Below are 25597 nucleotides of genomic sequence, written 5' to 3' on the forward strand. Positions count from 1 at the left end.
CCGCCTCCCGAGCCGCCCAAGCTCAGACGCTCAAAAGCAGTGTTCACGCTGCGTTCAATGGTCGGTATTATCACGGGCTGATGCCTTCCTTATTAACACTCCACCTGTTGTTTTCCGCTTTTGCATACTGCCTCTCCGCGCTTCCCTATTACCATAAACGGTTATAGTTGAAGCGTAAATACGGACCCGCCCCTCTCTCGACTACCGGCTTCAAAAAATCTTGAGGTCGCTCCTTAGACTCAAGTTTTCAGCCTTCACGCTTGCATAAACTTTTTTCCGCTTCTGTTGGATGCCTTCTATTCCGTATTCTTTCTAGACCTCGTTTACTGTTCTTTCGCTAATATAATTTCCCCTCCATTCGTTAGACCCGTCAGATTCCTCTCAAGCTATGTTATCCGGAGGATACTCTAGCAAAAAACGTGTAAATGAACGATACAAGATCATCGGCTTCATCAGCAGTGGCACGTATGGCCGGGTGTACAAGGCCCAGGGCAAGAATGGCCAGGTCGGAGAGTTTGCCATTAAGAAGTAAGTATTTTGACTGTTGCCTTGCCACGTCATCTAACCAGCCTTAGGTTCAAGCCGGATAAGGAGGGTGAGATCCAGTATACAGGAATTTCCCAGTCAGCAATCCGCGAAATGGCACTTTGTACCGAACTGTCCCACCCCAACGTGGTTCATACCGTCGAGATAATCCTTGAAGACAAGTGCATTTTCATTGTTTTCGAGTATGCAGAGCACGATTTGCTTCAGATTATTCATCATCATAATCAGCCTCAACGGCACGCAATTCCCGCACGGACCATCAAATCCATCTTGTACCAGCTCCTTCAGGGCTTGGTATACCTGCACAAAAACTGGGTCATGCATCGAGATCTTAAACCAGCCAACATCATGGTTACGAGCGCAGGGAAAGTGAAGATTGGAGATCTTGGCCTTGCTCGATTATTCTACAAACCTCTTCATTCTCTCTTTACTGGCGACAAGGTTGTCGTGACTATTTGGTACCGAGCACCGGAACTACTCCTTGGGAGCAGGCATTATACTCCCGCTGTCGACCTGTGGGCTGTTGGATGTATCTTTGCAGAGTTATTGTCACTTAGGCCGATCTTCAAGGGTGAAGAAGCCAAGATGGACAGCAAGAAAACCGTTCCTTTTCAGCGAAATCAGATGCAAAAGATTGTGGAGATCCTTGGCATGCCAAGCAAGGAGCGGTGGTCCTTATTGTCAGCAATGCCCGAATTCAGTCAACTAGGCTCACTCTCCGCTGGAAATCCGCGAATACATCGTCCTATGGGCTTGGAGCAATGGTACCATCAATGCCTTAAGACTAACCAGTATCCAACCGGCCAATCAGGTGCCACCCCGGGTTCTGAAGGTCTCTCGCTACTCAATGGTCTCCTTGAGTATGATCCTCAAAAACGCCTGACTGCCGAGCAAGCTCTTCGTCATCCTTACTTTTCTGCTCATGGGGAAAGACCCTCGGACAATTGCTTTGAGGGATCTACAATCGAATACCCGTATCGCCGAGTGAGTCAGGAAGATAATGATATCCGGACGTCGAGCTTGCCAGGCACGAAGAGAAGTGGATTGCCAGATGATTCACTTATAGGTAGACCCGCGAAGAGACTTAAGGAAGGCTAGATGTGGTCTATTCGAGCTCTCCATTTGATGCTGAAGATCTATGTCCTCGCCGCGCCCAGCTTAGTTCTGATCCGAAAGCCGAATTTTCCCGACACCCATGTTCGCCACCTATCAAGATGGCCTACACAGACAGTTAGCATACCCTATGCTAACGAAGCCACTGTATTTCTAGGCATTGAAACGGCGGCAGATGGAGCCAGCTTCGTGGAAAGATTCAAGGCTCTGTGCGTTAAATTTAGAATCACAGCAAAAAAGGAGAAAGAAGAGACTCAAGCAATCCCAGCCACCCTTGACACCCCAATTGCAACCGGGCTTCAATACTTCCTGGTTAGAAAGATGCGTATGGTCGGAGGTTCTCAGTTATTCGATCACACCAAATACCCTTATTGGACCCCTCCCTAAGTTCCATCAGACAGGCGAAATATTCATTATTGGACCTGGTATCTCCATAAAATACCCCCTAAGGGTGTCAATGCGTACAACAAACTTTATGAACCAATTCCGCACATCAACAACTTTGTCGATCGTATCATAGAAGAGTCGGACATTGTCAAATCTGGCCTCGGATCAGATATGCAGAAAAAGAAAAGGTTTCGATTAAGTACTAGCTCATGAATCACAAAACGGAGTTCTTACATCGGGACACGATTGAAATGAGTATAGTCCCTTTGACTGATTGGTATCTTCGAGAGCCAGACGAAGAGAGAAAATTGTACCCGCCACTGCGTATATCGCATATGAGATCAATGGAAATTCAAAAAAAGGTCAAGGCAGTGTTAGAAAATGCACGTACGACACAATTTATTCTTACCCCGATCACAACTATGCCAGATTGCTATCGCAAATCGCCTCTCAAATCGCCTCCTACAATTGGCGAAGAATGCCCGATATGCCACTTATGCTTTGGGTATCTGGAAAGATTGGGTAGAAGTACAGTTTGGGAAGCCGTCATTCATTCTGATCGGTTAGCATCTTCAGAGAGACACTAGGCACATATCGCATCTTAGCTTATGCTTTTGTCCCATATTTACTGATGCATTATCTTCTACGGCGCCAACATTGCTATAAATTTCTTTATTACCCAAATCCTGATCCTACTTTGCTCCATATATAATAGTATCCTGACTCAATTAATCACCCGAGGCGGCCTGGGAAGTAATTAATGCCGAGATACACCCTTCCTTTTTGGCATTTCCGTAAAAATATGACAACGACTTGCTACCTAGAGACTTCACGAATAGCTCACAATACAGGCCCTTCAATAGTTGATTGTTGCGTTATCTGAGTATACTAAGAATCAGCTCCAAACGATTCCATTATTGCCATCGACAGAATTCCTCCGATTCATATATCAACATCAACATCACCACTGCCTCACCCTACCACAGTCCGTTGATTCACCATTCCAAGCGGTCTTGAAAGTGGATCTGGGCAAAGGCCCCTAATCCGTAAATAAAATCCCGCCAACAACCATCTTCTCTCACCACCACACTCTTTCTACGTGGCTCAGTCTAATTCGGGGATGCACATAATCAGTGCAACCGTAATCGGCCCATAGATTTTAATTCATGTAAAATCGGCCTCTCTGATTCTGATTGATTGCATTGATTGTTTTAGTTATGTACTAATTTCCTAATTAGATAAGTAAGTGTAAATACAGGTAGATTGTGATTAAAAAGTAATTCTAGATAAGATATGCCGTAACGCGCTGGCGCGTATATATTAACTTTTTCTAAGAAAGCCCGCACGGACGGTTTTTGTATATAAAACAGTAGACCTGGCACGTCTTAGGAAATTAATACGCAATTTTCTTGATACCAAAGCTTTATTATTACGTTCTATTCTTACACGTTCTTTCCGTGGGCGATTATTGATTACGCAATCGTAACCATAATCAAAAGATTGATTTTGGTTGCGATTAGTTATATTATATAGTAATTATAATTTATGTAACTAATAGAATAGTTATATGCATCCCTGGTCTAATTTGTACCCCACCCAGTCCTTACACTTCCAACCCAGTCACTCTCTTAGTTTATGATATTTGTTTCATAACATCACTATAAAGCCATCCTTGATCCCGGTCCTCGCGACATTGCTGTTAAGCGCTATTGCAGCCCCAGCTACCATTGCTGGTGGAGCAGCTGCCAATCCTCCAGACATCTTTGACGCTACATTCCAGCTCATTGCTCTGGGCATGCGCAATCTCTTCTGTTCCCGGCATTGTTCTTCACTCACTTGGTGTTGACCTAAATTAGACTTACTATTTTTAGCTGCTTACTCTCGTATATCTTACCACCTGCCTCTGTTGTATATATCTACCTTATGTATATATAGACGCCCTAGAGCCATATTTAATAGACAGAGTTCTTATTCCTAATTGTCCGTTTAATAGTTATAAGCCCAGGCCGTCTACTGTATTATCTTTAACCAAAAGCCTTTATTCCCATTAATTTCTATTATCGCCTTAATTATAGATACCTATAATAACCTCTTAATAAAAAACTATAACTAATATTGTTTTATCCGTTACCCTAATAAGCCTAAATAATTAGGACGAATAAATTAAGATTATTAAGTTAAAAGCAAGTAGCTATATCTAAAGCTCTATTTTATATATCTACTATAAGGAATATTATTATAGTTACCTTAGGTTGCCCTCAGGACAACCCCTAGACGCCCCTTAGATAATTACCGGTCATGTACTAAAGGTACGTGCCTCTAGTATATAGTCTCTACAATCCTAAAGGCCTTGCCTCCTTAAGGATTTATCTCTCTTATTAATCTATCCTATTCTATAATCGTGTCCTTATAGCACCCTATCTACAAAGTCCTCTTATATTTAAATTCTTCCTACTCTATTTAGAAGGGCAGCTAGCTTAAGGACCAAATTATTTATTTACATTTTTATTTATACCTACTATCCTCCCTTAAAAATCTCGTAATAATCTAAATAGAAACTTTATAAATACCTTATAGAAAGCCGTCACGCTAAGGTAGAAAAGTCCCTTTAATAGTAAGAGATTGCGATAATATAAACCTCTAAGTAAGATAGCTAAATAAGCCTAATACCTAGATATGCTAAAAGCTTAAAGACTTTTATATACCTATAGTTACTGGTAAGGAGAATATAGATACCCTTTATAATAATTATAATACTACTAAAAAGTAACTAAAACCCCTTTAGCCCTATCTATAAGGGGACTTTATAAATAGGGGGCTATAAGGACACAATTGTAGAATAAGATAGATTAGTAAAAGAGACGAATCCTTAAGGAGGTAAGGCCTTTAGGATTGTAGAGACTATATACTATAAGTATATACCTCTAGTATGTAACTAGTAACTATTTAAGGGACGTTTAGGGGTTATCCTAAGGGCAACCTAAGGTAGCTACAATAATATCCCTTATATTGCCCCCCCTTCTTATAGTTAGTCCCTAATTACTATTACCTTATAGTAGAAGGAGATTATAAGGGCTTATCCCGGAAGGGGTTTAGAAAGATATTAGTATACTACTATATATTATATATTTATCTAACACCTACTTTAAACTTCTAAAAAACCTTAATAAGGAAAAGATATAACTAGAAAAAAGATATAAGGATTGCTAGGAGACCTATTAGAAGTCTATTAAAAGTATACTAGTAATTACCTAAGTTAATATAGGGATTTTTATACAACTTTACTTTTAAGCCTTTATACTAGTTTATAATTAATTATAAGTATTATTAATAATTTAGTATTCTAGTATAGTTCTATAGAACCTTTTAGTATAAAAATTAATATACAGAGCCTTAGCTTACCGTTATCTTTAACTATTAAGATATAGTCTATAATCCTTTCTTATAATGCTTTTTTTAATAATCCCCTACATTATTAATATATTACTTCTATATTTACCCTTACACTATTAAATACGGTTAAGGTATTAATTAGTTAGTTAAAGAGACTTATCTCTTAAAATTTAGTATATATACTTTTAAATCTAATAGTCCTATACTATATAGTTAGCGTAGCTCTACTACCTAGTAAATAGAGATACTTTATAATAGCACCTCTAGCTATTATACAACTATTAAAAACGTTTATAACGTTATTCTTTAATACTATAGTATTATTTTTAGGTGTAATCTAACCTATATACGTCTTTAATTAACATTTTAATTGCCTTCCCCCCGCTACATAATTAGTTTTTATAAGGAAGTAATAGCTAAATAGCTTATACGCGTATTTTCTTTTTTTAAATAGCGCTATTATAACGGTGCTATATTAGTAAGGTTACGGCTATTTACTAAAAGGGTATTAGAAGGTAAAGTATAAAGACGCTTTACTTATTAAGCTTAATCCTTTTCCTTAATACCTTACTTTTTATTACTAACCTTTATCCAATTTTAGGCATATCTTTAATATATTATTAAGATTTTCTTCTTTTCTATTAATAATTTAATATACCTCTTAAATTTTTTACTACCTACTCTTTTAAGCTAATTTCTTTGCATATTTTAGCCCTACTTATATAGAGAGCCTTAACCCCCGCTAATCCGTAACTAGTGCTAGTCCTATCTAAATAATTTTACCTATATATCTTTAAAAGACCAGAAATCTAATAATAGGATTTTAGAGGCTTATAATAAGACATACTGCGTAAGATCTAATACCTTTAGTCCTTATAATTAATGTATATATACTAAGAGCGATAGTTACGTTAAGGTAAGCTTTTCTATTTTTAATAAATTTCTATTACTAACTTTAGCTTTAATAGCCTAGGCCTAAGTAGCGGCGTTTTTTAATATCCTTAACTACTATATTACCTAGGCTCTCTTCTATTTAAGCGCTAATACTAAATATCTAGGTTAAATTTAAAATTATACTATAGCTATTTATATCACCTATAACTCTTAGTAAGCTAACTAGTAACGCCTAATATAAAAGTAAGGTTAGTATACTAAGGATAGTGTAAGGAATAGGGTAATAAGAAGAAGGTTGCTGTCTACTATAGAGAGGAGTTTATATATACGCGTTAAGTTTTAAGTATAATATAATACGTTATTAGGTAGATTACCCTTCATCAGGAAATTTTTTTTCGGGCTCGTTGTTGCAGTTTGCGGCAATTTGCGGCAAACTGTACGGTCGCGGCAGTCGTATATGGTCTTGTGCGGTTTGCGCATTTTGCGGCAAACTGCACAGAGCCTGCGTATTTTGCAGCAACTTGCAGCAAACTGCACAGAGCCTGCGCATTTTACAGCAACTCGCAGCAAACCGGCAGAGCCTGTGTATTTTACACGTTTTGTATATTTTATATATTTTATATATTTTGCACATTTTGCACATTTTATACATTTTATATTTTGCATATTTTTATATTCCTATATAACTATATAAAATGTAGAGCTATTTATTAAGCAATTAAGATAAGGGGGATACCCTTTACAAAGGCTCCAATCATCAATTGGCGGTATTCCTAACGATCTGCTGGCTGTGTACGATTTCCTAACTAGGCCTAGTGCCTGCCTGCCTGCCTGCCTGCCTGCCTGCCTGCCTACCTGCCTGCCTACCTGTCTGTCTGTCTGTCTGTCTGTACCTGCCTATGCCTACCTGCCTATGCCTACTGTCTATGCCTACCTATCTCTGTGCTACCTGTCTGTGCCTACTGTCTGTGCCTACCTGTCTGTACTACCCTATCTGTGCTACCTGTCTATGCCTACCTTGTCTATACCTACCGTCTGTGCCTACCGTCTGTCCCCTATCTGTGCTACTGTCTATGCCTACCTGTCTGTATTTGGGGAAAGGTCGGCCCAATCGAGCTCCGCCTGATTTGATTGATCGATTAATCGTATTAATTCGAATCGTTCTCTACGGGCCGTTCGCTGGCTGTATATTCGAACGGTGGTCGTCTGGCTCTGCGACGGTCGACGGTCGTCTGGTTCTGGCGACGGTCCTCAGCTGGCTGCCGTTCTGGTGCCTCCCTAGGTAGGAGGATATAAGGAAGGAAGGGTAAAAAATAAGGTGGCTACCTAGGTATATAGATAAAGGGGTACACTTGGCAGAGGCACGTTGTAGAGGCTATCGGGAATATAGCGGGGACCCGATGCAGAGCTTCGTTGTAGAGCCTCCGTATTTCGCGCAAAGCCTCGTGCAGAGCTCTGTACGTAGGAGCTTCGTGTAGAGCTTCGTGCAGAGCTTCGTGTAGAGCCTCCGTATGTAGAGCTTCGCGCAAAGCCTCGTGCAGAGCCTCTGTACGTAGAGCTCTCGTGTAGAGCCTTGTGTAGAGCTTCGTGCAGAGCTTCGTGTAGAGCCTCATGCAGAGCCTTGTGCAAAGCTTCGTGTAGAGCTTCGTGTAGAGCCTCGCGCAAAGCTTCGTGCAGAGCTTTGTTGTAGAGCTTCGTGTAGAGCTTCGTGTAGAGCTTTATGCAAAGCTTCGTGCAGAGCTTCGTGTAGAGCTTCGTGCAGAGCCTCGTGTAGAGCTTCGTGTAGAGCTTTATGCAGAGCTTCGTGTAGAGCTTCGTATAGAGCTTCGTGTAGAGCTTCGTGTAGAGCTTCGTGTAGAGCTTCGTGTAGAGCTTCGTTGTAGAGCCTCGTGTAGAGCTTCGTGCAAAGCTTCGTGTAGAGCTTCGTGCAAAGCTTCGTGTAGAGCTTCGTACAGAGCCTCGTGTAGAGCTTCGTGCAAAGCTTCGTGTAGAGCTTCGTGCAGAGCCTCGTGTAGAGCTTCGTGCAGAGCCTCGTACAGAGCCTCTATACGCAGAGCTTCGTATAGAGCTTCGTGCAGAGCTTCGTGCAGAGCTTTCGTGTAGAGCTTTGTGCAGAGCCTCGTGCAGAGCTTCGTGCAGAGCTTCGGGCAGAGCTTCGTGTAGAGCTTTGTGCAGAGCCTCGTGCAGAGCTTCGTGCAGAGCTTCGTGTAGAGCTTTATGCAGAGCTTCGTGCAGAGCTTTGTGTAGAGCTTCGTGTAGAGACTTTATAGTATTTTTGTTGCGTTTTTGTTGCAGCCGAAAAATTAGGGTCTACTTAAGTCGCAATTTGCGGCGATTTACATGGGTAGCCTATGTATTTGTAGCAAATCGCCGCAAGTTGCCGCAAATCGCTAAAATCGCGACTTACGCAGGTTTTGCAGACCCCGATTTTCGCTTGCGACAACGTGCCCAAAAAAAAAAATCCTGATGTTTAGGTACCTAGCAGATAGGTAACTAGTAGTTACTATAATAGGGTCTTAATAGTTCTAGACTATACTAGCCAGCTAATATCTCTATTTATTTTAGGCTTAAGCGTATCTTTATTAACTATAGGCTAACGCCCTAAGAGTATTACGGCTCGTACAAATGCCTCTGAACCGAAGCTTATAGAATGCTGTATTACGAAGATACTAAGCTAAAGAGAAGGAAAAGGGGTCTGCCAGGACCGATGTAAACAAATATGTAGGGTGAGCCGCCAAGGGCGCTAGCTTTAGGCGGGCCAATCGCAGGTCGGCAGAATATGGCAGAATTTGGCAGGTAGCGTGCAATAGCGCCGTTACATCACCCCCCTCTTTGAAAGAAAGCCTGCCCTCAGGCTTAGTTAGAAATAGGGTAGCACTAGGCTTACAAACGTAGGATTACAAAATATAAGACGAGGAGACAAAGGGGACACGAGTACGTCCAGACTAAGTACAAAGGGCGAGTGTGGGCTAAGTGGAAGCACTAGGCCAGAAAGAGTAGCCGCTAAAAGTCTTGGCACGGATCTGACCAATCAGACAACTTCAACCGGCGGTCGAAGTTCCTGGACATCTGAAATTTTACGGTACTGGCAGAAAACGGTAGAATTTGGCAGACAGCTGTGTTAGGGCTTTGGGGCGTTTTTGTCCCTATGTTCTTCCGGTAACTTATCGTCTTTATTATGCCAGCATTCCATCCATTCGTCTAGGTACTTCGGGGGTCCAGGCGCATCAGGGTATTGGTTGTGGAATTCTTTAAGCTTCTGGGGGCAGCCTATAAAGTTCCACGCAGGGTACCAGGTTGGGTCAGGATCGTAGCCCTTCCATTGGACACGGTATTTTAGCGTTCCCCGTACTATCTTGCAGGCCAGTATTTCGTTAACCTCCCATTCGTTGTCACCGTTTACTTAAACTGGTAGGGGAGGCTCGTTCTTTTGTCCAGGCAATAGGTCGTTCGCAGCTTTCCGTAACTTATCTGGCGAGAAGATAGGGTAAACCCTAATTGAATCTGGGAGCTTTATCTTGTACGAGTTGCCTATCTTCTTAAGAACCTCATACGGTCCTGCCATCTGGTAGTCCAGCTTACGGCTGGGTCGTTCGGTTTTCCAATTCCTTATTATGACCCAGACCATATCGCCAGGGGCAAAATCGGGCTCTCGACGGTGTTTGTTCGCCTGCTGTTCTATTAACCTCTGAGCTTTTTTCAGGTTCTCACGGGCTACCGTCCAGGCTTCCTCCAATCGTTTGGCGTACTGTTGGGCCTCAGCATAGGATAGCTTCTCTCGTACAGTCTGGGGTTCTTCTGGCCTTTTCCAGTCAAAGCTTGTGCGGGGTAAGTATCCCATTTCCAGCTGAATCGGGGCAAACCCTGTGGAGTCGTGGGGTAGGGTTGCTTGCGCGTAGTCCATCAAGGGTAGTAGTTTAGACCAGTTGTCCTGGAAATAGTTGACGAAGGGCCTAAGCCTCTGGTCTAGGTACTGATTTACGATCTCTGTCTGACCGTCTGTCTGGGGGTGATAAGCCGTAGAAAGCCTTAGCTTAATGCCTAGGATCCGGGTAAACTCATTCCAGAAGGCCGATATAAACTGTGGCCCACGATCAGACATAATAGTATCTGGTGGTCCGTAGATTCGGTAGACGTAATGGACATATAGCCGGGCTGCCTCTTTGGCATCGATGTTCTTGTGACAGGGAATTGAGAACGGGCGTTTACCAAAGCGGTCGACTATAACCATAACCATATCGTATCCGTCACGGTCCCTAGGTAGTTCGTGGAAGTCTATAGAGATATGCTGCCAAGGGCGCTCTGGTATCGGGAGTGGCTTAAGTAGTCCTGGGGTCTTATCCCGTGGGATTGTAGCTCTCCTACAGTCTTCGCAGTTCCGTATGTATCGATCGATATCCGCAACCATTCTCGGCCAGTAGTAGCGGCAGTTAATGATTTTACGGGTCTTGTTCTTGCCAGGGTGTGCCGTAGAGACTTGGCAATGAGCTTCGCGGATTAGTTCAGTCCGTAGATTGTTAACGTCAGGGACTACAAGCCGCTCCTGGTATAGGAGCAATCCTTCCTCCGTCTTAAAATCGGGGTCTCCCTTCGCGGCTTGTTCGCGGAGGGCCCTTAGGGCGTCAGCCGTGCGGTTTGCAGTTAGGAGGCGGTCGATTAGCCCTATTGGCTCATCTAAGGACTCCTCCATCGGTGCTAGCTCGTTTTGCTGGGAGTCTAGCTCCTCAAGGATCCGCGGGTCGAGCTGTTCTGGATGGAGGAGGGCGCGCGTCCGATATTGGGTCTTTAGCTCATCCTGGGGTCCTACGTCTTGTTCTCTTCGGGTTAGGGCATCAGCCTTAGAGTTTTGCTTGCCAGAACGGTACATAATCGTAAAGAAGAATTGGGAGAGTATTTCGGCCCACCGGGCTTGTCGTCCAGTAAGCTGCTTTGTAGTCATGAAGTACTCTAGGGCTTTGTGATCTGTATATATCTTAATCCGGGAGTTCGTACCTTCGAGCTCTGCGCGCCATTGGGAGAGTGATCGAATAATAGCTAGCATTTCTTTGTCGTGTACTTCGTAGTTACACTCAGCCGGGTCCATTGTCTTTGAGAAGAAAGCCACAGGGTACCATTCGCCGTCTGGATGTAACTGTGATAGGATTCCCGCTACGACCCCATCAGAGGCGTCAGTTTCTAGCATTGATTCGAGGTCCGGGTTATAGTGACGAAGGATTGGGGAAGAGATGAGCCGATCCTTTATCTCTTCGAAGGCTTCCATGCAGCTATCATCAAAGACGAAAGGCGTGTCCTTCCTGGTTAGTCGTACGAGAGGTTTTGCCACAATTCTGTAGTCACGGATGAACCGGCGGTAGAAGTTACAAAAGCCAAGGAAGGATTGGATTCCTTTTACTGTGCGAGGGGGCTTCCAGTTACGGATTGCCTCTACCTTCTCAGGGTCGACCTCAATTCCTTCCGTAGTCACGATGAACCCGAGGTATTTTGTACGTTTTACCCCAAACTCGCATTTCTTGATATCAACTTGTAAGCCCGCGTTCCGTAGTCTCTCCAGGACCTTCTTAACATGAACTTGATGCTCAAGTTCGTCGTCCGAGTATATGAGAATATCGTCTAGGTATGCCGTGCAGAATTCGTCAAGGTAATCAAAAAGAACGTCATTCATATACCTTTGGTACGTAGCCGGTCCGTTTGTTAGTCCGAAAGGAAGAACTTTGCATTTATAGGAACCATAACGGGTACGGAACGTTGTTAAATCCTCGGATGCAGGGTCTATCCTGATTCGGTGGAAAGCTTGGCGGATATCAAGTTTGGTAAAGATCTTTGCCTGGCTTAGACGTGCAAGGGTCTCGTCAATTAAAGGAATAGGATACCGGTCCTTTTGAGTAATAGCGTTTAGCTTCCGATAGTCGATACAAAAACGAAGGCCTCCATTAGGCTTTTTTACGAACAGGATAGGGGAAGCAAAAGGGGCTTGACTTGGCTCGATAAACCCTTTATCCAGGTTGTCAATCAAGTACTGCTTTGTTGCTTTTAGCTTATCCGTCGATTGATGGTAGAGGGGGCTATAGCCTAGCGAGTTATTGGCTTCTAATTGAATCTTGTGATCGTACGTCCGGTGGGGGGGTAACTTGTCTGAGGCCGCCTTTGAGAATGCATCCTTGTAGTCTGTATAAATGGTAGGAAGGAGGCGTTCGACTAGTTCCTCGTCGGTTTCCTCAGCTGGCCTTTCCTCTCTATCATTAATAATTCGGTCAATCTCATACAGGCTCGTTGTAAAGACCTCATTGTCCTTCCGGTACATATTGAAGTGGAACGCTACAGCGCTAATTGCGGCGATGTCTACGGTGGGGGGGTTGCCTGACAATAGGGGCGTACGTGACTTTAGGGACTTCCGGGGTACTGGCGTTATCGTTACTCCTTTTAGCTCCTGTTGCATCTTTCGGAGGTCATCCCTCATATCCTGTTGATACGTTCTTTTCCATACCGGTTGGATCTGTGCGATTTGGACGTCGTCTACGTCACTATCTGTCCCGCTTCCGTACGTAGAGTCCTCTTCAAACGTAGCGCTTCAGAAGAGTATCTTTGTCGGTACGGAGTTCTTTCCAGCTCCGCGGCGGGCGTCTTCTTGGGCAAAGGCTAGGTCACGGGCCCGGACATCCTGCTGGTAGGTAGGGTCAGCCCTTGCGGCTAGTGCCTTGCGGTCGGTTCGGATCTCCCTGACAAAGGAGGGCAACCTCGGTCTATCCTCCGGCCAGACGAACCGTCTTTGTCGCACGTTCAACCAAATATCAAAATAGGACATCCATTTTCGTCCGAGGATTATATCGTGGGACCCCAGGTCTAGGATGCAAAAGGGGATGCCGTATTGGCGTCGTCCGTCAAGAGCGATATGCAACTTTAAGACGTGGGTAACGGGCCGACCGGCTTGGCCGTTGTAGCCTTTTACCTGGACAGGCTTCTCTAGTCGGATGGCTTCTGCATTTAGAAACTTGGCAACATCATTCGCACAGGCAGTATTCATAAAGGCGAAGCCATTTGCTCCAGTGTCAATAAGGGCGGTTGTATTAACTCCATATCCATTTCGAGATACTGTACATGGAACCGTGAAATGCTTTCCACCCATTAACTGACTAAGATCAATCTCTTCAAGATCGATAGGGTACCCTAGGGGGGAGTCTTTCCCTAGGGTTCTTCTTTTCCCGACTCATCTGACGTTTCTCCTTCCTCCATCTCCTTAATATCGCCTATATCCTTTAGCTCCGGGCAGGACGAGGCAAAGTGACCCTGCTTATCGCAGTTGTAGCACGTGGCCGAGGCAGGGTCGATCGGAGTATTGCGGCGAATACTAGTCGATGGCGTGGTACGCGACTGGTCGGGCGAGGCTCGCCGGTGCGTAGTTGTAACCGCCTTTGGTGTAAGAGCAGTCGTAACTTGTCTTCCTGCTCTAGCTCCTGCAGGTGTAGCTAGCGAGTTCCGATCGTTACGGAGTCGCTTCTGCCGATCAGGGCGGGCGTCGATCCGCTTTAGTTCTGAGTCCAATGATAGGCAACGAACTGCGAGTCTTTCGTGGGTTGGCAGGTCATCTAAGGCTACGGCGATCTTTTCTTGTAGCCGGATTGTCAGCTTATCGTACAGGTCTAATCGGTAGTTCTCGAGGGGAACCTGGCCTTCCCCTGCAAGGTGTAGGAATTGAGTCTGGAATTCGGCAAAGGGTTGGTTCGGTTTCATCATCAGGCGATTATAGTCATAACGGGCATCCCGTACTTTGTTCGGGTTGACGTAGATAGCCGCTAGGTGCCGTATCATCTCGTCAACAGATGTAAATCGGACAGGGGAGTCGTCCTCAAACTTGGCTTGAAGGTGCCGTTGGGCGTCCCCAGTGGTTCGACCAAAGAGGTAGAGCATTTTGGCTTCTTCGGAAAGGAAATGGTCGTGGTTAACGCGGAGCTTTCCTCGTACCTGAATCCTCCAATTCTCAAAGGTAGGGTCTATCCCGTCGGACAGTGGTGGGGGGTCAGGGAGCTTGACGGACTTTGATTGCTTCGTCATTGTATCCGTACTCCCTGGTGTATCGCATTCAGTGGAGTGAACAGGTCGGCTAGGGCTTCGAGAAGGGGAAGCCGGGCTATTTCATAGGGCCGCGAGGCTTTCTAGGATCTCTTGTAGGGTCTCTTGTGTATTTCTCGCTTCAAGACGATCAGCTTCCTGGCTGGCTGCGAGGGCGCGAATCTGCTCGCGTACGTCTACGACGTCATCATTGTCTTCGATTTCTGATCCCAATTGGATCTCAGGTTCCTCTCGGGTAGAGGCAGCTCTCTTGGATGAGCTTGCTTTAGGTGCCATCGTTGGCTTCCTAAGGTTCGTTGGTATCGTACGCTTTGGTTTCGATTCCGGGGGTACAGGTCCAGTCCTGTCTGGCTCGTGAGGTGGGATATTATCCAGGCCTTCCCAGGCAATGTAGAGTTGTTTTGGTGTCTGAGTATAGCGCGTCGATGCGTCGTTGCAGACGAAGTTTCTTTGGGGTGGGATATTATTGAGGCCTTCCCAGGCAAGGTAGGGTGAGCTTAGTATAATGTTACGGCTCGTACAAATGCCTCTNAACCNAAGCTTGTAGAATGCTGTATTACGAAGATACTAAGCTAAAGAGAAGGAAAAGGGGTCGCCAGGACCGATGTAAACAAATATGTAGGGTGAGCCGCCAAGGCGCTAGCTTTAGGCGGGCCAATCGCAGGTCGGCAGAATATGGCAGAATTTGGCAGGTAGCGTGCAATAGCGCCGTTACAAAGAGCTTTATTGGTATTAGTTTAAACCTAATATTAATATTAAGCATTTAAGAATCTTTACTCCTGCTATACCTTATCGTCCTACCCCTATTTTTATACCTACTTATACCCCTACTAAGGGGTCTAGATCTTATTCTTATTAGCCATCCCTTAGGGGGCCAATAGATACTAATCCTACTCCAAAGGATAAGGCAGAGTAGCTTTTTAAATTAGGCATTTAGGATTTATTCTTGTATATAGTAGTAATTAAGGACCTTAATTAGGAGCTTAGAAAGGCCTTAAAAGGCTTTTAGGAAGGACTTAAGAGCTCTAAAAACAATATTCCTAGTATAGATTAATGGGTGGGGATGAAATTCTAGCAAAATGCCCTATTAACTCTATGCTATATACGTAAAAAGGCTAAGAACCTATCCTACCCTTAGCCTATAGCCCTAATTCTTATAGTTTTTAGATTCTATTTATTATATATCCAATTTAACCTATTTACTCTTTAGGGCCTCTTATAGTCTACTATAAGCTTTTTTTATAGGTTGTAATAATACTATAGTATTAGAGCGCTTTCTGCGATTTGCAGATTATAGACCTTAATCCTAATATTCTTTTAGAATATCTTTATAATAATTAAAGTAATCCTCTAGTTCCTATATAAAGTCCTTAATAGGCTAGCCTAGCTAGGTTAAATTATACTTAAACAATATTATAATATTAAAGAATAATATTATAGACGTTTTTAATAGCTATAAGTGCTATTATAAAGTTTCCCTCTTATTTACTATGTAGTAGAGCTATGCTAACTATATAGTATAGAACTATTGTGGGAGGGTACGACCTCTCTAAGATGGGAAAAGTCACGGTGCTGTCAGTCTGTCAGTCAGTCGGTCGGTCGGTCGGTCGGTTGGTCGATCACAATCAGTCAGAATTAAGCAGTAAGAAGTGAAAGAAAAGAGTGTATTGAAGGAAAATTGTATATCTGTCGGTATCGCCCGAGTTGTTAAAGACTCTGGGGCTTTAAACCGATCTATATAACTATGGAAGGCCTGAGCTCTCCCAAAGCTATGCCCAATCTAAATGTTAAATCCAGGAGGCCAAATCACACCACCACACTAGTAGCTATGTCCTAGTAGTTTATAAATCCCTAAACTAGGGGTTTACAGCTTCCTAGTAAAATACTAGGTTGCTAACAACTATTAGGTAGTGAGAAAAACGGTAGAAAAATAGTAAGAAAAATCGAAAAATCGAAAAAAAATCATAAGTAATCCTAACGCCTGTCCCTGTCCTATTTATAATTTATTTCTATCCTTTTGTTTTCTATAGTCTATTTACTAGGAATCTAGTAGGAGTTACCTCCTTCTAGAGATCCTTTTGCTATTAGCCACTTTCTAGTAGCTATTTTAGTCCTACTTAGAAATAGAAGAAGCGCCCTTCTTCCTCTCTTTATGCAGAAAAGCTTCTCTAAGGAGAGAGAAGAGCCTATTTGTCTTTGCATTTCCTTTCTATCTTCCCAATATAGTCTGCATTCTAGTAAAAGATGCGTAGGGGTTTGTACCGCGCTACAGTCCCTAAAGCATCTACCTTCTTCATCCTTTCCTATTGTTTTAGAGAAGGATTTAAAGAAGCCTTTTCCTAGTTTAGTTGAAAGAAAGCTAACTGTAGCTTTTTAGGATATTTATCCTTAGGAGCTTTAAAAGAAAAGGGGTAGCTTCCCTTACAGATTCTAGTATAGTGTTTTCCTTTACTTTTATTCTGTTGCCAATTGTTTTTCCACTGTTCTAGTATCTTTTCTCTTGCTTGTCTCCCTAGGTAGGCTAGAGAAGTATAAGAAGACCGCATTTTTCTTCTATTTCATTTCCATAAATTCCTAGGTGGCTAGGAACCTAATAGAAGTTAATAGAGATATTTCTACTAGCTAGGTAGATACAGCTTTGCGTAATTTTAAAGACTAGTTCTTGCCCTCCTGTAAGAGAATTAAGCTGCCTGGCTATCTATAGAGATATAAACCTTTTTCTCTTCTAGTCTTTATTGTTTTAGGTGTTCTAGGGCCCTATAGACTGCATAAAGCTCTGCGTTTATAATTTTCATATAGGGCCCTAGATTCCAGTTTGTTGCATATTTAATCCTATTTCTCTCCTATTTTGCATACGGCAGCTGCATTTGATTTACTATCTTTAGAGCCATCTATATAGTATATATCTTGTAACCGACTACCAGTACTATGCCAAAACACCTGCGTATTGTCACGGCACCGTTACAGACCCTAGTCAGGTGCTCGCTTGGAGACTTGGCGCCTGTATATAGACGTGTCCTTTCCTCAACCTTCTCTGCTCCTTAGCTTAGTATCTTCGTAATACAGCATTCTACAAGCTTCGGTTCAGAAGCATTTGTACGAGCCGTAACACGTATCACCTGCGTATCGCCTGCGTATCGCCTGCGTATCGCCTGTGTATCACTTACGTATCACGCTGTTTTAGTTACGTATTAGTGTCCCCTTTTATCTTATTACCTATACCTTCCTTATGTATAGAGAGGCTCTAGAGCTACATTTACAATCAAGTCGCTCGTTCAATACCCACACACTGCAAAAGCTTACATATCTACTAGGTCCAACTCTAGGGATTCTTGTAAACTTTCTACTAGTCTTAAGTGTTCTTGTGCAGCTTCTTCTTTACTACCCTTAGAGATAGAGAAAAGAGCAGGAATAGGAGGAGACCACGGTTTTTGCCAGTCTAGAGAGATTCTCACTATTTTCCAATTTTGGATTAGCTTCTGAACTCTAGAGGTTAGTGTATAATTACAGCACCTGTCGTACCAACCGCGTGCCTACGCGTTCGGTACGCCAGGTACGCGTTTACGCGTTCGGCGCACCAACCACCCGCTTACGCGTCTGGTGCACAGGCACTGACTAATCAGGGGGGAAGGACGCATCAGTATATAGACCACGTAGTCTGCTTTAATACAAGAGACAGTCACCATCATCCAAAAGAGCATACGATACTATACGTATTTCGTGCCCCTGGATCTGACTCACTCGTGCTATTAAGTTAGTACGAACAGTTAGAGATGGTAGCTGTGTTTTTGGCTGTAAGAGGTGCTTTATAGTAGAGTTTTTAGGGGTAGAGCTAGAGCTAGAACTAACTGCTAGTTCGTCCCTATCTTTATTAACCTCTTCTATATCGGCCTTCTTAATTGCGTGATTTTCCTTAAATTTTAGGATTCTTAATGCGTAGCTATTGCAAAGCTTTTCAAATCTAATTCTAGGAGGAGGGGTAGAAGCCTCAGTCTCTGTTGCTTGGCTTGGAGACCCTTTAAACGCTCCTAGAACTAGTTTTAGGGCCTCGTTTTGTAGAGACTGGTACTTAGCTAGTAAGTAGTCTCTAGATTTGCTTTTCCACCAGCATTGTACTCCATAGTCTGCTATAGTAGTAACGCAGGCTATATAGAGTTGTCGAAGGGCTTATAGGGATAGACCTCTTTGTGTATTGCCTAGTCTTTTAATTAAATAAAAGGCCGCTCTTGCTTTAGAGATTTTTATTTCTACATATTGTTTAAATATAAGCTTAGAGTCTAGGAATACTCCAAACCACCTAACTAGGGGTTTAGGAGATATTTCTACGTCTCCTAGCTTTAGCCCATCTTCTATAGTAGTACGCTTATTATAGAAGTGTATAAGTTCTGTTTTGCCAACATCGAAGCTAATAGCAGCTTCCTTAGCTTTAGACATCAGCTTTAGTGCAATCCTCTCTAGCTTTTTGCAATTAGATTTAGCTGAGTTTAAAGTAACCGTAATTGCAAAATCGTCCATATAGCTAAGGGAATAGGCTCCTTCTGTCTCTAGCCTGCAGATATTACGTAGATATAGTAAAAATAAAATAGGGGATATAGGCGAACCCTGTGGTATCCCTGTTTCTAGTTCTACTTAATTTTGTATTTGCCCGTTAAAGGAAAGCTATATCTTTCTATTGCCAAGGAAAGTAGCTACCCATTGCGTGAACGCTATAGGTAGTCCTAGTTCCTTACAAATAGATAGAAGCTGGTTCTTAGAGCAGGTAGTTATATAGTAGAGTTCGACATACCTGCTTATCCAGGCCTCTACCCCAGTTTTCTAGTAGCATTAGTCCCTTCTACAAGCAGTTGGCTGCCACCACCTATAACACGGGGAATTTCACCAGTTCTCTCGGGTATCTTATAATAGGTTATTAGCCTAAGTATTAGTCTGCCCCCAAGCAGTCTATATAAGAGTCTCCTAGAGAGTTGGTACGCTTTCGCACGGCTTGGGAGCCTTCCATAGCCTCTAGTTTTACGCCTCTCTTTATTGTTTCCGCCGGCACGGGCATAAGCTGCCATTTGCAGGGGTCGCAACTCCCGTCTTACGTGCCTACTGGCGTAGTCCTACGAGGGCGTCGTGGCTGCATCCTGCAATGTGGAAGCGGTGCACCTTCTACGGTTGAGGCCCAGCCAAGCCTCTCTCGCCTGAGTAACTCCTGTTTGCTCCTTAAGCGTACCTCACAAGCGTACTGCCCTAGCGAGCGAGCAGTCCTGTCTATTGGTACACCGACATGCGCATCCGTTCTCTTGAGCCACATAGTAGTCTCTCCGGCCAGGACGTGATCCTACCTGCCTACCAGGTGCACTAGGGGTCAGAGCCCAGCTAAGGGGTGAGGTCCCTAGAGCCAGCAGTGGCTACTACGTACTACGCCCCGCGGGAGGTTCCCGTTTCGCGTTGCCTGTAAGAGTCTCCTTATAACAGGCTGACCGTGTCTTGCAGAACGGGTTATAGACTAGGTCCCTGCCAGGCGACCTACTCTACCCTATTCTACTAACTAAGCTTGTGTCCCCCCCTTTTATAAGCTGGCCTGTGTCTCTAACTGTCGAGTCCTCGTCCGACTGGCCTGTGTTTCCTTAGAGCCTCCCCTATATATGTGCGTCAGGTTACGTGCACCACGCCTATTAAGACCCTCCTGTAAGTCACCTGTAGGTCGACCGTAGGTCGAACGCCATAGGGCCGTCGAAGCTGGCCTGTGTTTCCGCTGCCTAGAGCTTTGCCCGTGTTTCCACCTCGTCGAGCCGTCTGGTCGCCGTCGCGTCTGTCGTCCAGGTCGCGCGCACCACGCCTATTAAGACCCTCTTCTAAGTCACCTGGGTGTCGGATACCAGATAGGCCCTCGTAGAGGGGCCTTAACGAGTTCTCTAGGCAGGGCCTTAACAAGTTCTTCGCGGTGGCCTTGGGGCCTTAATAGGTTTCGTACGAGGTGCCTGCGACGCGTTAACCTTAACAAGTTCTTATAAAAAGAGGTTCCCTACGCCCTCGCCACGTTCCTTTGCGATCTCAGAGCTAGTGCAAGCCTAAGGGTGTCCTGTTGTACGCCCAGGACGCGTCCACGTCGACTGGCTATGATAAGACCAGTTTCGGGCCTGGCTACGAGCTAGGTAGTCGTACATCGGGTGGTTTTCGTATCCCAGTTTCCCTTGATAGGCCTCCCTAGGTGGTAGAGCAGGAGCCTTAAGCGGAGGCAGTAAGGCTCCTAGTGTTTGTTGAGGGCGATGCTTTGTACGATAGTACGCATCGCGAGCTCAACACCACAGAACCGCGACGACAGCGCACTGCATGCGCTGCGACGGCTCCTTACCATCGCCTCTGCACTTAGCCATCAAAAGGGACGATTTCCTGATGATGTTTCCACCCGCGGCGATGTGGACGCGTGCAGTAGGGCTTCGCGGGCTGGTCCCTACGTATAGCATCAACTTAGTAAATAGTATTAATCTAGGGTCGTATAAGTGTTAGGACGCCAAGGCCCTAAGGGTATATAGCAATGTGACAACAGTAGCGGAATGCAATAGGTATCTGGTTCTTGATGAAGTAGAACTGTAGAACTGAATTCTGCTGTTCTCAGGCGCGGGGCGACTACGTTTTATAGGCGCCTCGCGTACGCCTCGCCTGCGCTAAGCCGGTTACGGCAGGTGCGTATCTACGGCCTGACAATAAGGTTTTCTATTATAATGCTGATTTCTTTTATAAAGGAGGGGGTTGGGGGTAGGGTTTTAGGCCAGATAAGCCGCCTACTCTATATATTGAGCTGTAAGCCTAAATAGGCTAGCCATTTTCTTTTTAAGATTATATTATGGCTTTCTAGGTCCGTAATAAGGAAGGGGATGTTATACTACCTTTGTGTATTAATATAGAGGTAAATCCTCAAAATGGTTGTAATAGGTGGCCCTATCTACCCGTTATACCTACGAATAGGAATTGGTTTAGGCAGTTTTTTAATAGGTGCATTTAAAAAAGTTGGCTAGCTTTACGGTATACTAGGTGTCTATTAAGGCAAAGGCATTTACTCTAGAGTTAGCTAAAGCAGAGGTTAAAACTTAATATCTATTGCGGAATAAAGTATAAGGGATAGTGCAGCTTCTTTTATTAACCAGCCGACCTAGATTAATATATAACATGTTAATCCCTTTTAACCCTAGAGAGGAGTCTTCCTTTAGGGTTTCTCTTTTTCCAGCTCTGCGCTATCCTCCTAGATTAATAGAACCTCGTCCGCTTTTGCGTTTATTAGGTAATCCTTTATATAGTAGCCTTTCTAACCACAAGAGAAGCAAGCTCCTTAATTACTAAGGGCTTATATACGGAGGTTGCTATACGTAGGCCAAGCATTCGCCAGATCTATAGCAGGACTGGCCGTACGGCTAGCTACTAAATTGGTGGCGGGCTATACGGGTGGTGCTATAGGGGTTGCCGATTGTGCCGGGGCGTTGTGGGCTGTTCTTATATTGCTTATAGTCTGATTTAAAGGGTTTCTGGCTTTATACTATTCGGCGCGTGCCTTAATTTAGCGGAGGCCTTAGTTAATAGCCAAGCACTGGTCTATAAGTTCCTTTAGCGTCTATATAGTAGTAAAAACTAATAGTATAGCTTGCTGCAGGTCTAGGGTAAGCTTATTAAATAGGTCTGGTATTAGGTCTTTCTGGGGAATTCGAGCCTAGCTAGCTAGGTATAGAAAGCGGGTCTGAAAGGCTAAAAAGGTCTTTATCGTTTTTATATTTAGGCTTTTATAATTAAGTCGGGCGTTTTATACTTTAAAGGGGTCCTTATAGATAGAAGATAGGTAGACGATTATCTTTTCTCTAGAGAGAAAGGGATCTGCCGAGTTCTGTACGTATCGCGGACGTAGGTACGTCTATGCGTCCCCGCCGGTACGGCCGAAAACGTAGGCCATTTTAGCCTAAGTGGTAGAGAAGTGATCCGTATTAACTTTAAGCTTATCCTATAATTAAAGCTTCCAATTATTAAATATAGGGTTGGTTCCGTCTATAAGTAATAGGGGTCCGTAACCTTCGCGGACCGCGATAATACTAATGCTATACGTTAGGCTAGGGCCTTAAGGACTATAGTAAGTCTCTAGGTGTCCAATAACTCTTTACTAGGTATAGGGGGTTCTATAGCTTTAAGCAGCTCTTAAAGTCGTTTAATTTTGGCATTGGCTACTATAAGCTCTACCTAAGAGTTTAAGTTAGTTGCTGTTTTACCATCGGAGGTACTTAAGGGTCCTGTGGCTGCTTTGCCAGCCGCTGTGTTTCTTAGCATAGTAGTATAGTTATTAAGGTAACTTCTAGTAGGATTCTGTAGGGGTTCTGGTCTATACGTGTTCTATAGGTCTTATTATTCTTTTCTATTCTTTTAGTTCTATTCTGTTCTTCGAGTTCTAGTAATAGTCTTTAGGTCTACTTCTGTGTTCTATTCTTATTTGTGGTCCTATTGTGGGAGGGTACGACCTCTCTAAGATAGGAAAGTCACTGTGCTGTCAGTCAGTCTGTCGGTCGGTCGGTCGGTCGGTCGGTCGGTCGGTCGTAATCAGTTAGTAGAACAGTCAGTAAGAAAGAAAGAAAAGAGTGTATTTCCGGTAACTGGTAGAGTCGTGATATATATTTATGATAGAGGGAAGAAGGAAGGAAGCCGAAGGCTCTATAAATATAGGAAAATGCCAAGACAGTAGGCGACGTCTAATCTACACCACCACACTATAAATATATTTAAGTTCCTTCTTAGGAAGAAGAGTAGATAAGCTTTGGATAATGTTAGCGACTTAGTAAATTAAGGCACGAGTATGGCAAGAGGGACGCGCAAGCCTATATAATTGGTAGTCTATAAATAAGGATCCAAAGCTAGAAAAAGGGAAGGCGACGGAGGGTAGTGCTACTCAACGTTATATACAACCCTCTGGTTACGTGACGGTGATTATCTAAAACTGTCTGCGATTGTCCGCTACAATCCACTAATATCTACTAGTTTCCACTAGCGCCGTAATAGGTATAAGCTTAGAATATTATTGTTACCGCAATAAGTAAAGAAAATAAGTAAGATAGTAAAGTAGAGAATAGAAACTTTAATAAACTTTTATAAAGACCTCTATTTTATAGCGAAATTAGTATAAAAAAAGATAAAAAAATACTATAACACTAGGAGATCTAAGGGACCAGATCTAAAGGAGGGGGATAAAGTATGGCTATTATATAAAATTTTTATAAGTTAACGCTTAAGTAAGAAGTTAGACTATATTAGACTAGGACTATTTAAAGTCGTAGCTAAGATTTCAAAAGTTATATATAGACTTAACTTATTAGCGAAGATAAAGATCTACCCTATATAGTATATTACGATGCTAGAGCTAGCGTATAGAGACGCAAAGCCCCTAGTTTATAAAGTAGACACGTATAGAGGACAAGAGAAAGATAAATAGTAGGTTTTAAAGATCGTTAATTATAAGAACATTAATAACAAAATATAGTATAAAGTAAAGTGGATAGGTTATAATAAGACTACTTAGGAACTACTATAAAATTTAAAGAAAGCTATAGGAAAGGTATAGGAGTATTAAAACAGAACGGGTTAGGTAATATTAAGAAGGGGCTAAAGGTAATAGACAAGCTAGATTATCTAAGGGATCTACTACCGGCGTATAAGTTATTTCCGCCTCTTCTTAATAGGAATCCTTTTTAGCCTCCTTAGCCTTAAGCTTAGAGACCTTGCTTAACTAGACATAACTCCTTAAAACGTACCTTCTTATAAACTTTTGCTAGATAAGATAACTAAGTATAAGCATCTAGCTAAGCCTTTAGGGCCTAAGGCGCTTTATTAAAATAACGTTAAACCTTAACAAGAGCCTTAGCTAGCTTACTCTTTAGTCTTTTAGCCGCTACTAGTGTTACGGCTTAAATAAATACCTCTAAACCAAAGCTTGAACGAATGCTGTATTATAAAGATACTAAGCTAAAGAGAAGGAAAAGGGGTTGCTAGGACCGATGTAAACAAATATATAAGGTAAGTCGCTAAGGCGCTAGCGTTAGGCGGGCCAATCACAGGTCGGCAGAATATGGCAAAATTTTGGTAGGTAACGTGCGGTAGCGCCTGTTACGGCTTATACAAATGCCTCTAAACCGAAGCTTATAGAATGCTGTATTATAAAGATACTAAGCTAAGGAGCAGAAGAAGGTCGAGGAAAGGATAGGTCTATATACACGAGCTAAGTCTCTAAGCGAGCCCCCAGCGCTATCACAGCGCCGTTACATCACCCCCCTTTTTGAAAGAAAGCCTGCCTTTAGGCTTAGTTAGAAATAGGGTAGCACTAGGCTTATAAACGTAGGATTACAAAATATAAGATAAGGAGATAAAGGGGACATAAGTACGTCCAGACTAAGTACAAAGGGCGATTGTGGGCTAAGTGAAAGCACTAGGCCAGAAAGAGTAGCCGCTAAAAGTCTTAGCACGGATCTAACCAATCAGATAACTTCGACCGGCGGTTAAAGTTCCTGGACATCTGAAAATATTTTTATTTTTATTTTACGGTACTGGCAGAACGGCAGAATATAGCAAAATTTGGCAGATAGCTGTATTAGGGCTTTAGGGCATTTTTGTCCCTATGTTCTTCCGGTAACTTATCGTCTATATTATGCTAGCATTCTATCTATTTGTCTAGGTACTTTGGGGGTCTAGGCGCATTAGGGTATTAGTTATAAAACTCTTTAAGCTTCTAGGGAAAGCCTATAAAGTTCTACATAAGGTACCAAATTAGGTTAGAATTATAACCCTTCTATTAGACACGGTATTTTAGCGTTCCCCGTACTATCTTATAGGCTAGTATTTTATTAACCTCCCATTTATTATCACCGTTTACTTAAACTAGTAGGGGAGGTTCGTTCTTTTGTCCAGGCAATAGGTCGTTTATAGCTTTCCGTAACTTATCTGGTGAGAAAATAGGGTAAACCCTAATTAAATCTAGGAGCTTTATCTTGTACGAGTTGCCTATCTTCTTAAGAACCTTATATAGTCCTACTATCTAATAGTCCAGCTTACGGCTAAGTCGTTCGGTCTTCTAATTCCTTATTATAACCCAGACTATATCTGTAAGCTTTGCAGTGTGTGGGAATTGAACGAGCAACTTGATTGTGAATGTAGCTCTAAAGCCTCTATATATACACGAAGAATGTGG

At 43.2% G+C, this 25597-nt stretch overlaps 2 protein-coding genes across 2 annotated transcripts; both read left to right on the top strand.

The window, feature by feature from the left end:
* Positions 1–388: 388 nt before the first annotated feature.
* K441DRAFT_591762 (cyclin-dependent protein kinase-like protein Ssn3) lies at positions 389–1644 on the top strand (the record flags this gene model as incomplete). The annotated part of the gene is made up of 2 exons (XM_067644849.1): positions 389–528; positions 576–1644. The coding sequence occupies 2 exons, from the start codon at positions 389–391 to the stop codon at positions 1642–1644; spliced, it is 1209 nt and encodes a 402-aa protein (XP_067497506.1).
* A 13271-nt stretch (positions 1645–14915) lies between these two features.
* On the top strand, positions 14916–24870 carry K441DRAFT_669984 (uncharacterized protein). Its single transcript, XM_067650211.1, has 2 exons — positions 14916–15092; positions 24656–24870. Exons 1-2 carry the CDS (start codon positions 14949–14951, stop codon positions 24743–24745), a joined length of 234 nt encoding a protein of 77 aa, XP_067497507.1. The 5' UTR covers positions 14916–14948; the 3' UTR covers positions 24746–24870.
* The last annotated feature ends 727 nt before the right edge of the window (positions 24871–25597 follow it).

The sequence above is a fragment of the Cenococcum geophilum genome (genome assembly GCF_001692895.1).
Source record: "Cenococcum geophilum 1.58 unplaced genomic scaffold K441scaffold_77, whole genome shotgun sequence".
NCBI lineage: Eukaryota > Fungi > Ascomycota > Dothideomycetes > Gloniales > Gloniaceae > Cenococcum > Cenococcum geophilum.

Bases quoted from the DNA above. Each gene is read 5' to 3' on its own strand.
- K441DRAFT_669984 (XM_067650211.1), top strand. From the start codon at position 14,949: ATGCTGTATTACGAAGATACTAAGCTAAAGAGAAGGAAAAGGGGTCGC. The intron at 15,093-24,655 runs GTAGCGTGCAAT...GCGAGCCCCCAG, and splicing joins AATATGGCAGAATTTGGCAG to CGCTATCACAGCGCCGTTAC.